Here is a 13,182-nt window from a genome sequence, read left to right on the forward strand (position 1 = left end):
ACCCTCCAATGAATCTGTTTCTTTACCATCGCCTGGTGCCTGCACAGAGGTTGGTGTGGTTGCGGTGGGAGGAGCAGCCAGTCCTGCGGGGGCAAGCACAGGGTGGGGAGTTCCATAGATGCCACTGGGGATCTGTGACAGTTCAGCCCCACTGAGGGCCTCTTCTGGTCCTGTGGTGCTCTCTGTCAGTCCCCACTCACTGGATAGAGAGGGCAGCACCGCCACATGTGTCAAATCACCAGAGAAAGCCCCTGAAAAAGTGCCACTGGCTGTGGACAAGTGGGTGTCTCCGCTGCCAGAGTGGAAGCCACTGCTGCTACTGCTTCCTTCTCCGCTGTACTGCACCGACCCCTGTCCAAGCTCCATAGACCGCGTAGCGTCTCCGGATACCTCTGTCCAAAAATCTCCAGTCAAAAATGTAACACTGCCTTCTTCTCCGCTCGTAGAGGACTCAGATCCAGACATTCCTGATTCAGATATTCTCGATCCAGACATTCCCGATTCAGACCCAGAGAGGAAACCTGAGCTTCCAAATCCAGAAAACAAATGTCCACCACTCTTCTGTCCAGAGCTGTGGAGTAAAACCCCAGAGGCCTCCTGCTCTCCAGAGGATGACACTGTCATGTCAGTGAACCCTGATTCCACAAAGGTCACACTTGACAAGAACCCAGAGCCACTTCCAGAGGCTGAGCCACTGAGAATACCAGATCCTGAAATGTCTCCAGAGCCACTGAACATCAGTAGGCCTCCACTAAGCTCATACTCCTTGTTGATACTGGGGTTGGATGCATCAATCAGTTCACTATCTATCAGTAAAATTTGAGTGTCTCCACTTCCTGAAAGATCTCCTGACTGGCCACTTGCACTTCCAGAGGAAGATGGAAGACCACTGAATCCAGAAAAGTCCTGGTCGGTGGTGAAACCAGATGACATGCCAGAGAACTGTCCACTTGCAGAGCTGGAAGAGCCACTCTCTGCAGAGCTGAATCCAGATCCAGATCCAAATTCTGAGAGGTCCCCGCTTCCACTGAGCACTCCCGAGCCTGATTCAGATGAAGGGAAGATAAAGATCCCTGTGCTTCCCTCTCCGGCTTCTTGGTGTCCTCCTGTAATTGAGCCCTCTCCAGAGACAATGCTGTCAATGCCAGAAAAAACAACAGTGATGCCGGATCCTTCTCCACTGAGAGCTGATCCAGAAGCATCTGCACTGCTGAAGCCTGACACTCCACTGGGTAGCTCAGCACTGGCACTGCCAGCCAGGTCTCCAGTACCAGACAAGTCTCCAGAGGTGAATTGATCTCCAGAACCAGACAGATCTCCAGATTCTACCCTGTCTCCAGAACCAGACAAGTCTCCAGAGCCAGAAAGGTCTCCAGATCCAGACAGATCTCCAGATCCAGACAGATCTCCACTGGTTACATGGTCTCCAGATCCAGAAAGATCTCCACTGGTTACCCCGTATCCGGATCCAGACAGATCTCCAGATCCAGACAGATCTCCACTGGTTACATGGTCTCCAGATCCAGAAAGATCTCCACTGGTTACCCCGTCTCCGGATCCAGACAGATCTCCAGATCCAGACAGATCTCCACTGGTTACATGGTCTCCAGATCCAGAAAGATCTCCACTGGTTACCCCGTCTCCGGATCCAGACAGATCTCCAGATCCAGACCGATCTCCACTGGTTACCCGGTCTCCAGATCCAGACAGATCTCCAGATCCAGACAAAGTTCCAGAGTAACCTCCAGAGGCACCGTCAACCCCAGACCCTGAGCCGAATTCAGCTGAGCCTGAGCCAGAACCCAAAGTATCCACAGGGATGGGAGAGACGATGGAAGGAACAGCTAAAAAGACATAAAGAATGAGATGTTGGAAAATAATGTGTCGTTTGTACAATTAAGAAAGTCATTTAATTTTAATTTGTTCACAATATAAATATAGCTTACCAGGCCGCAGCAGATCAGTAATTGATGTTAGGTTAAGCAGGGCCTCCTGGATATCTGTGATATTCAGTCCAGTTTCATTTGCAATAAGTAGAATATCCGCTGTAAGAATTGAACAATAAGAGCAATGATAAATCAATGGTGATGAAAATAAAAATTCTGAATAAGCCCTAGAGCTGCAAAGATTAATCAATTAGTTATGAACTATTAAATTAATCACCAACTAATTTTTTTCATGAAATTAAAGTAAAAATTCTCTGATTCCAGCTTGATAAATGTGAATATTTTCTAGTTTATTGTCTCCTCTCTCTGTGACAGTAAACTGAATATCTTTGACTTGTGGACAAAACAAGACATTCATCTTGGGCTTTGGGGAACACTGATTGACATTTTTCACAATTTTCTGATATTTAATACATCAAACAATCAATCAATCGAGAAAGTAATTGTTAGTTTTAGCTGTAATCAGCCCGTTTGGTAACAGTCAAGTGTTTACCTCTGAAACAGTATGCATCAAATCTGGCATCAACTTCAGGATAGCTTGTCTGGTTGGCGTGAGCGTAAACAGTGTGTACTCCTGATTTCCCAGCTCCACACTCAGTGCGGGGGTTGTTGATGGGATAGCGGACGCTACGATCCAATAGCCAGCCAGCACGGCACTTGTCGAAACCCATTTTCCAGGCTGTGTAGAGCTCTCCGGTGGAGGCCAGTATGGCGTTGTGCTCTTGACAGCTAGAAGCAGCCTCATCATATGTGAAACCCTCAACGGAGCCCACGTGGAAAACCTCGCCTGTGGAGCAGATGAGGAGATGTCAAGATGGTGAAATAGAAAGTAAATAACTTGAAATAATACATTTATAGCTATGTAAAGAAGAGGGATCTAGTAAGCCTGTTTGTGATGATTCCCCCCGTCACCTTTAAGTTGGACACAAGAGATTTTATGTTAGAGGTGTTTTCTTTCTTACCTTTGAGCCGATCAATGTAGCAGTACACATCAAATCTCTCGTCTGCTGGCCTCAAACCATATGACCGCACTCCAGGTTGAGCCCCCAGATCTCCAGCACACTTATGTCGAGGGAAAACAACAGGATACCTAGAGAAGAGCAGGCGTATTGTGTGTGGGACAGAAATCTCTCTACCTGAACCTTGAAAGATTCTCTACCTAACTAAATCTGAAAATACATTTCAGATTTACCTTACAGTCTGGTCCAGTAACCATCCTGCATCACACTGGTGATATCCAGCCTCGTATGCTGCCTGCAGCTGCTCTGGCGTGGCCATGGTGGCTCCGACACTCTGGCAGGCCAGCTGGGCCTCAACGAAGGTGAAAGCGTAGCGGCTGGAGCCTGAGCGATAATGGAAGACCACACCTGCACAGAGAAACAAGATACTGTAAATTATTATTGGGGGCGGGGGGGCATTAATTTCAAAACTCCGCACCACAGTGATTGTTATTTTTATTCGAAAACAAAACTCAAGTGTCATTATGAAACAAATAAAAAAAACACAAAGTGTTGGTCTGTGCATTTGTGCCTTTAGTTATATGTAGTTTGCCGCTAGCATGCAGCTAATAGCATTGCTTTAGTGGACTTTCTATGTGATGTTCTGTACATGCATCAGCAGTGCAGTATCACTGACCCGTAGGAGGCATCACAAAGCCTTTGCTGGGCTCTCGGCCTGTGTCGGGCCGGGCGGTGGCCGCCTCTATCAAGTCAGTGATGAACTCAGTGACGTTGGGCGGCTGAGGCAGCGGCATCCCGGTAGGGCTCTCTGTGAAGGTGAAGTCCACGACGGTAGGCTGCTGAGTCTCCACCTCTCCGATCGCCTCGCTCTCTGTGGTCGTCCTCCTGTAGAACACCTCTGGGCTCTGCGTCGCCGTAGTAACACTCAGCATGCCACTTCCCTCTTCTATGATGCCTGAACCTTCCTCATCAGGGGACTCTGGAGGGGATTTAGGAGAAAGATTAGTCGGATTTATTTGACCAGGAGAGCCCCACTGAGATTAAGAATCTCTTTTTCAACAGAAGCATGTATAAAACACACACATTACATGAAATGCAAAATTAAAAACTTAAATCAAGCATAAAGATATTACATTTCAAAAGAGAAATTTACAGGAGTCAGATGCCACACACTGACATCTTAAGGTATCTGCCTTTAATTCTTTCATTTTGGATTTAAATTATGAGATCAATTTATAGATATTCTAGTCATTCTACAACATATTCCATGCTGAGTGTGCAGAATACACAAATTACCTTTTTCCAATTTCCATTCGTACCCTCACCCATACATTTGGGACAGAAAGCATAAAGAAATCCAAACTAATAAGAAGGATGACATTTTGATAGTATGATTCCACACTCTCAAACCAGACTTATACAAAACTTAATTTAGACTGTAAAAAGAGAATAGAAAGTGTGATAAAGACACCATGACAGGTAGAATATGGGAGCAGACCAAGAATAAACCCAATCACAATGTTTATATGCAATACCTTGCATGCAATTTAACATCCATACAATTTAACGCTGCTGAGCAAACAGGGACCAGAAACATTGTGATATACTCTCATCTCATTCATCTAAAATACATGTTAAATGCTTTTATTTGTCAACACTTTCACTAATGTTAGGTTAGAAGAGCCCTTTTACAGTAGTATCAAGTTCAAGTTCAATACTTGATTGCCATGTCATCACAGAATGGAATTTGTCTTGGTGGCAGTCAGGTTAAAAAAGGCAATACATACTATACTTATTAATCTAAATGTTGGCCTACCTGTGTAACAGAAGGCGTCGTAACGGGACTCAGGTAGTGGGTATCCTGTCTGGTTTGTGTGGAGGTAAACAGTTCGAACCCCCAGCAGACCCCCTCCACACTGCGGCCGACGGATGTTGATGGGGTAGCGGACGCTCCTGTCTCCCAGCCAGCCGGCGTTACAGACATCCATCCCACCCTGCCAGGCCAGGTAGAGTTGACCAGTAGTGGCCAACTGAGCTCCCTGATTGGAGCATGCCACCACAGCCTCAGAGAAGGTGAACTTTTCTGCAGCAGCGGTGTAGAAAACTCTGCCTGTATCAAATAAGATATGTTTTATTTAAGTACAAAAAATGACAATAAAAGCTTAAAATACCCCAAACATGAAAACATAAGATAACTCCCACAACAATCACAAGGAGACATTGCAGTGTTTATCTTAGTGTACCTGTCATTTTCTCAGTGAAACAGTAGACATCGTAAGTCTCACTGAGATCCCTCACTCCATATGTCCTGACGCCAGGCAGCTCCTCTTTGTCACCATAGCAGTTCACACGAGGATCATGGATCGGGTACCTTTGGTTAAATGGAAATAAGCTTTGCTACATCAACATTAGAAAATTAACTCATAAACAGGGATTTTTTTTCGGACAGCTAACATTTGCTGCTTTAGAGCAACCTTTAAACTACCAAATGCACTTTCCTTTTCACAACATCCCTTTTTTGTTTGTCCTGTGGCTTTGAGTTCCTCAATGCTGTATTTCTGACAATGAATTTTCAGATGATAGAACATTCTTGAACGATCTCAAAGAAGTGTTTTCAAAATGGTACAACTATGCAACACAACTCTGGTCTGACGAAACAAAAATTCTAAAAAGTGACAGATTTTAGAAGTAGTTCTTGAGGCTTTGAAATGGCATTTTATAACTGTGCTTAAACTAATGGGAAAATGGTCTTCCTTGAAAAAAGATGCATGGTATGCTTTGGGAAGTGTCCTACAAGAATATGATGTTACATGATTTGAAGTTGAGCTTCAAAACATGCAAAACTACCCTTATGGTCCCTTGATAGTGTCAAAGTATTTTAGCCCTTTTTAAATGTATTTGGTAAGTGTACAACTGTCATTTGGATGGCTACTATTTTAGGTATTTGTTGGGCACTTTTATACAGTTTACTGTGTTTTTCGCTTTCATTAGGACATTCATTTCATGTTTGGGAGTCAAGTTACAACCCTGGCGTTACATATACATTGCTCTGTTTTGGTTTTTAAGCAGGATTTTGAGCCAAAAGTGATCACCGTGCACACTCCTGGTTTTTATCTCCAGTAGAAGAACTAATCTCAGTTTAAACTAACACGTCCAAACCGCACAACTCATTAACATTCTTGCATACTGGGCAGAAACAGAAGGGAGCACGTATACTCCGCCGTTGCTGTTAGTTGCCATGGTAACGTTAGTAGCTTAGTTTTCGAGAACAAGACGTAGTGACCCAATCAGACAGCTAAACACTGGCGTCATTGTTGATGTTGCTACAGGTCTCCGTTTGCAGCCGTTAAGACTGCAACGCAACCCTGCAGATTCCAAACCAAAACAGGGTTAGAAGTGTTTTTGAATTTCTCTGGCTTAAGGACTCTGAAACGCCCGAGCAGTGTGAATGCGAGGTTAAAACGTAGCAAAAAATTGCCAATTTAGTAACGCCTCACGCCTGACTGCCGTGACCTAACGCAACACACACACAAAGAACGTTGTGTTGTTTTTATTCTCGGCATGTGGCTGTCGGCACATCCAGAAGACAGTTTGTTTCAGAAGAAGTAATAAAAATAATTCCACCAACCTGACTGTCTGGTCAGAGAGCCAGCCAGCGTCACACTGGTGGAATCCGTCATCGTAGGCCGCTTGAAGCTGTTCAGGTGAAGCCATGACCGCACTGTTCTGGGAGCATGCTGTTTTTGCCTTTTCAAAAGTCAAAGTGTAGCGTCCCATGATGGCCCTGTAGTGAAACACCATACCTAGAGAGATAACAACTACTTTAGTTTAACTGAGAATGAATTAAAGTAAAATATTTTGCTATTTTGACCACAAAATTAGACAATTCTCAGAAGGCCTCAACAAAAGTTGAACAATTTCCTGCCACTTATACGCAGAATGGCAACAAACTTTGCATGATCACATGGAACAGATGTTTTCATTTGTTCTCTAAATTAAGTTGCAATTGCAATAAGTTCAAAAGTAGTTTCTGTTTGTGTATTGTGGCAACCCTGGGGGACATGAAGATACATCCTCAAAGTCCCAAAATGGCCGCCTTCATTGACACTACATCTTCCACAATGCAGCAGGAGGAGCGCAGGTGTTTGGGATTAATCATCAAGGCAGAAGGGATTCCATATCCTTGATATTCAGGCATGTTGTATTGACACTAGTCTGCCACGTTGCCAGACCTTCCTTCACAACGCTGCGGAGGATGGTCTGGCTAGTCCACACAATATTGCGGGATAAGAGAAAAACATGCTTGGGTTTTTGTGGCATTTCTTTAAACCAATCACTTGGGTCTTGGGTGGCACTAAGTGCTGGATGGAGCCGCTGCAAAATCGCCTCAGGAAGGAACTTGTTCTGGCAGATCATTCAAAAGTTGTTAATGTCGTACAATAGAAAATTTAGATTGGACAGAAAGTCCAGCTAGCTGTCTGGATTTACCTTGCAGAGATGTAAAGAGTTTAAAATGTCAACACAAAGGAAGCGGAAGGTGACAGACATCTGGTCAAAAATGTACGGCGGCACCTGAACAATCCTTAAAGTGAAATGTCGTTGATAAAGAATTAACACTGATGCAACAGCTCATTTTCATACCTTGAACCTGCACATGGACGATGTCATGGTTGTCCTCAATGCCATGCTGGACCTCACAGCGGTAGACTCCCGTGTCACTGGACCGCAACTCCGATATCTTGATGCTAGCATCCGTAGAAGTCATAGGGTAGCTCACCAGATGAACCCTATCCAGGTAGCTCTCGCTGATGCGCACCTGTCCTTCCAAGGCCACCAGGATAGTCGTGACTTTTTCTTTGGTGACGAGGCTCCATTTGATGCGATGAACGAGGGGAGCGATGGTGGGAGCACCGGGGTCTGGGACAGTGTGGTCCTACGTGGTAAACAACAACACACAAACTCCAGTCCGCTTTCAGTGGTACTCAGTTAAAACTTTGGTAACTTTAATAGTGCACAAACTAATCTGACTGCATTAGCAAACTGTTGCCCATTTACACAGAAGACACAAACATTAGCATTTAGTTGGAGTCGTGTTCCACTTGATGAACAACAGGGTGAAGTCAGTTTAATGTTTGGCATTCGTCGATTTGCTTTGATGCTTACATAAATATCTCCATGTCCAAGCCACGATTTCTCCCAGTTTTAGCTTATGTTGGAGAACTAACTTAGCAAAACATTTGGATCAACTCAAATCAGAAGACAAAGGGATAGGCTTTTTTAGCCTATACCTTTGACATTCAGCCTGGTGTTAGTGTTCAGTTTCTGAAGTTTCATAAGCGCAAGAAAACCAAACTATGGAAGCCTTAGACACATAACAATAATATTTTGTTTTCCCAGAGTGTGGTTATGCCTTGGCATCAAATATATATATGTATATATATATATATATATATATATATATATATATATATATATATATATATATATATATATATATATATATATATATACTATGGAATAGAGCCCGATATGAGGATAACATGTGATAACATTGTTGAATATTGCAATAACTCTTACTTGCGATAAATTCACAGATGTACCCACTTCTGCACTTCTGTTGCTTTCAGTATTCTGCTATAATTTAAAACAAATAAAATATAATTTCCAACGTTCTTTTATTGAACAATTGAATATTAAATAAATATAAATGGTTCCATTTTAAAGTGCAGTTTTATACTGATATTTTCAGCGTGTGTTTGCAATATGTTGCAGACCTTTTGCGATTTTCGTATATTGCGGCAGTTGATAATCGCGATTACAAAACGATATATTGTGCAGCCCTAGTATGGAATATACAGTGGAAGACATATTAATTTTTATAACAAACTGCCATTTAGTAAAAGCTCATAACTACACACCTGGAAGTAACACGGTAGTAGCAACGTTGCCCCTAGTAGAGGACGCTGTGGCTCCTCCAGAGGAATGCTCACACTCAGCACGTCCTCCGGGTCTGTGGAAGAGATCAGCAAGAGTTGTCTGGTGAATGAACTCCAAACACTGGACTTCTGGTTATGGCACTGCCATGCATTAAAGAGAAGATGACCACACACTGAGCTCCAATTATGTTGTCACTGGCGTTTTGACCATCTAATAAATTAAATTAATATAGTTTTACTTACCCATAAACGAGGGGTCTTCATAAAGGTAATCAGATGATGCTGAGGTGACATGTAGACACGCAGACAGCAGCACAATCCACCTAATCATATTTCACCTGGAATTCAAAACAGAAAATCAGCAGAAATCCAACTAATGTGATTATGAGTCAAACTGTAAATGTAACATTATAGCACAGAACATAACTAAATACATCTTACAGGCCAGGCCAACAGTTTTGTTGTCATTACTTAGAATCGTTATTGGGGAGACAGAAACTACGCACTATAGCTTTAAAAATGTCCCTACAGTCCTTATACCTAACCTCTTAGATGTGTCTTCACATCACTTTACGCTGATGATGGCATGTAAAAGTTCTTCTCCTTTCAATCTTATCTATTTTTTCACAACTTCAGAATGATAATAATAATAAAGTATTTTAACAAGTAAGTAAAGCAGTGCATCCAGTGGGAATTGTAAGCTGCCTTTACATAAATCCTCATTCGGACCAACAGCTTTTTCTGTTCGGGGATCAACCTGTAGAATTCCCTAACCTGCTGAACTCAAACTGGATCATTTCAAACTGAAACTGTTTTTCAAGAGGGAGCTATCATGCAGTTATAAATAATCTGGTGCATCCTGTTAGAAATTACTTTATTCTGTTATTGTTCCATGTATTTCCATGTCTTTTTTTTTTACTATAAAGGGGCCAAAGTGCTGTGTAAATACTGTGAACGCTCAATCCACAGAGTCAAGCCATCCGGTCTTCTGTACAGTTTCGATTACCCAACTATACTATATGCAGGTAGAAAGTGCCGTCATAGTGCCGTTACAGTCATACCCAGCTGCAATGACGGCGCAGAGAGCCTAGATGTGACAGACCTGGAAAAGCTAACCAATCCGAGCAGTCGGGTAGTGGGAGAGACAGACACTAAAACTGAGTTTTTCAGACAGAGCATGAATACAAGTATTATTCAGATGGACAGTGTGAAAAAAATAAAGTGTTTTTTGTATATTTGTATATTTGTTTGATCCATGTGCACAGGTATGAGACATGAACACAAACATGCATTATCAAACATTTTTATATGTGTCTGCACAATATTAACACAAATTAATTTGCTGCTAAAAATTCAAACAAAGCAAAAACGCATTCTTACTTTTTGCTACTTTTACTTGCCATTTTAAAGGGCTGTTTCAAATCTTAAGGGCCCTGAGAACTTAGCATTTTAGCATTGGGATCCTACATGATCATACTATTTTTTAATTTTTTTAAAGATTATTATATTTTTGGCCATTTTCGGCTTTTAATTTTGACATAACAGCTGAAGACATGAAAGGGAAGAGAGAGGGGAATGACATGCAGCTAAGGGTCGCAGGTCGGAGTCGGGCCCCCTGCATCGAGGAGTAAACCTCTATAAATCGGGGCCCATGATAATACTAATTTCTGCCAAAATCACAATAACATTTCTGTATTTGTGTGGGTTGCCTGCCCCCTGTTTTAGAACATGCCCCTTCACAAATTCAGAATTGCAGTCTAACCATGACACAATCAATTTGTGTTGAAATAAATCTACAGACTGGGACATGAATCAATAGATAGAGTAATAAAGTAACTGTACGTTTAATTTAATGACTTAAAAAAGTATATTTTATGTTAAGTTACTTTTTAAATACTCCAAAACTCAGCTGATCTGTTTCATCATATTTGATTGAAAGTGACAAAACAACCCAGTACTTGTCATCAATTTCTGATTTGAATATTGCTAAATCCTGATTGGTGCATGTAGCTCACACAAACACAGAAATGTCTCATGTGAAATAATCCAAACTGTTCTAATTTGAACAGAAAACCCCATCACTCGGCAAGAAGGTGACTGAGAAAAATTCTGTCTCTGCCCATTAAGACATGCAGAATAGAATACAAAAATGAAGATAAATAGACACACTCAGACACTCTGACAACAGCACAGAGAACAGAGTTGAACAGCACAGTCTTGTCTTGGACAATCTGTCTCAAGGCATGTAGCCGGGTAGGGCGGCAGCTCTGGGTCTCACCACAGATTCTACAAGCTCCGGCAAACTTTTGGGTTTTCCCTCCTGTCTGATTGTGTGCCCCACCCTGATGTGTTTCACCTGTTCCTCAGCCCTTGTGTCACCTGTCCCTTGTTTCATCATCGTTACCATGTTGGATATAGTCTCCATAGTCTATTTGTTGCTGTTTTTGCTATTTTCGGGATTCTGATTGGCTAACGTGGTCTTTAGCTTCTTGTTACACTGCCACCTACAGGTTTGGTAGGCTCTTGACGGCATGAACACTCAAGCCCAACAGGAAGGGCCAAAGCCGCTGAGGTCCTTCAACATCTGCAAGACGATGCTGAGGATGTTTTATGAGTCTGTGGTGGCCAGTGCTATCCTCTTTGCAGTTGCATGCTGGGGCAGCAAGCTGAGGGTAGCAGACGGCAACAGACTCAACAAACTGATCCGCAAGGCCAGTGACGTTGTGGGGGTGGAGCTGGACTCTCTGTCGGTGGTGTCGGAGAGGAGGACGTTGTCCAAACTACATGCCATCTTGGACAGTGTCTTGCACCCACTCCATGGCTTGCTGCTCAATCACTTACAGTGATAGACTCATTCTCCCAAAATGCACCACAGAGCGCCACAAGAAGTAATTCCTGCCTGTGGCCATCAAACTGTATAACTCCTCCCTCTAAGTGTCTGACACTTAGAGGGAGGAGTTATAAAGTTGAAAGGGGTTGAAAGAGGTTGAAACTGGACAATATTATCTGTTTTGTGCGACAACACTGGCTTGAAATGTGTGCAATACTCAACTGCTACTATTATTATTATTATTATTTTTATTATTATTATTATTACTCCTCACCATTGCAACTCCTTAACAATGTTAATTATGTAAACACTGTATGATAACATTCCTTGAACTATGTAAATACCGTACATATCCACACTCCTTATATTTCTTTACTTATATTTATATTCTGATACTTATACTATTTGTGCAACTGCAACATGGTATTTCCCTTGGGGGGATCAATGAAGTATTTCTGATTCTGATTCTGATTGACGGCATGGATACCCGAGTACGTGTAACCGAACACATTTCTCAAAACTGACAGCAGTGCACAATGTTATTTTTAAAACCGGAGAGGTTGAAATGTCCGTTTATGAAAATAGCCGACCACGTGTAAACGTAGCCTTGGTCTCTTGTTGGTTCATGTTATTGTCTTGGGTTCAGTGTCTAGTGTTTGGTCTCGCGTCGGGTCTTGTTGTCGGGCTTCCTTACCTTCAGGTCTTTGGTTTTTTTCATGTTTACGTGCCTGCCCACCTCTGGACACCTTTTTGTCATAAGTGTTTGTTAATAAATTCCTCAACTCTGCATTAGCGCCCCTGACACAGTGTCTGAAGCCACATTACACCGTTGTGATTCAATAACGATCCAGGGTCACTAACATAATAACAGATTTCTCCCATCATGCAAAGCTGTGGGGTCATCCCCTAATTAAGAGAAAAAAGTTTAAATAATTTCAGTCTTCTGCTTCAGAAGTAAATGATATTTTAAATGTATTTTTATCTGTTAAGACAGTTATTTTCGAAGGGGAGAAGAATAACATTGAACCAAACTTTTCATTGGCAGTGCTTCTGTCTAACTGTGTTGGTCGGACTTTCAATTTCCAGCTTCCTTGCCTTAACTTTCTTCAAACTGTTTTAAAAGGTTTATAAGAAAATTAAAAAAAGCCTGGAATGCTCAGAAGTTCAAAGACATGCTGAAGGGGCTCTTTGGAAAGGGGAACACAAATGTTCAAAAGAGAAAAAGAAGTCCAAGGCACTCTTCTTGCAAAAAAAGTCAAAGCCTTAATTTAAATGGCTATTTCATATCCGAATCTTAAAACATTAAAAATAGACAGGCAACAAACCATGGGTAGCGGTCTGAAACAGCCTCTTCAGGGTGTGAAGATGAAGAGTGCCTTGGACCTTTCTTCTCTTTTGAAAGCTTTGAAACACGGAGGGAGTGTCTCTCCATGCAGCAGGTCTGAGCTGTGGTGTTGGGACTAAGTGACAGCAACTGAGTTGTGTGTGTGTGTGTGTGTGTGTGTGTGTGT

At 42.3% G+C, this 13,182-nt stretch overlaps 1 protein-coding gene across 2 annotated transcripts in view; it reads right to left on the reverse strand.

The window, feature by feature from the left end:
* Positions 1–13,182, reverse strand: part of LOC116686763 (aggrecan core protein) — a 28,058-nt gene that overhangs the window by 13,246 nt on the left and 1,630 nt on the right. For both annotated transcript variants that reach the window (XM_032511904.1, XM_032511843.1), the window contains exons 2-13: positions 9,085–9,179; positions 8,824–8,915; positions 7,547–7,838; positions 6,534–6,708; positions 5,149–5,276; positions 4,722–5,015; positions 3,582–3,884; positions 3,139–3,313; positions 2,909–3,036; positions 2,440–2,733; positions 1,947–2,045; positions 3–1,844 (exon numbers count right to left, since the gene is read on the reverse strand). In XM_032511904.1, the coding sequence (XP_032367795.1) occupies positions 3–1,844; positions 1,947–2,045; positions 2,440–2,733; positions 2,909–3,036; positions 3,139–3,313; positions 3,582–3,884; positions 4,722–5,015; positions 5,149–5,276; positions 6,534–6,708; positions 7,547–7,838; positions 8,824–8,915; positions 9,085–9,172 (3,910 nt within the window). In that variant the 5' untranslated portion in view covers positions 9,173–9,179. The remainder of the gene's footprint in view (positions 1–2; positions 1,845–1,946; positions 2,046–2,439; positions 2,734–2,908; positions 3,037–3,138; positions 3,314–3,581; positions 3,885–4,721; positions 5,016–5,148; positions 5,277–6,533; positions 6,709–7,546; positions 7,839–8,823; positions 8,916–9,084; positions 9,180–13,182) is intronic.

Source organism: Etheostoma spectabile, chromosome 1 (genome assembly GCF_008692095.1).
Source record: "Etheostoma spectabile isolate EspeVRDwgs_2016 chromosome 1, UIUC_Espe_1.0, whole genome shotgun sequence".
Lineage (NCBI taxonomy): Eukaryota > Metazoa > Chordata > Actinopteri > Perciformes > Percidae > Etheostoma > Etheostoma spectabile.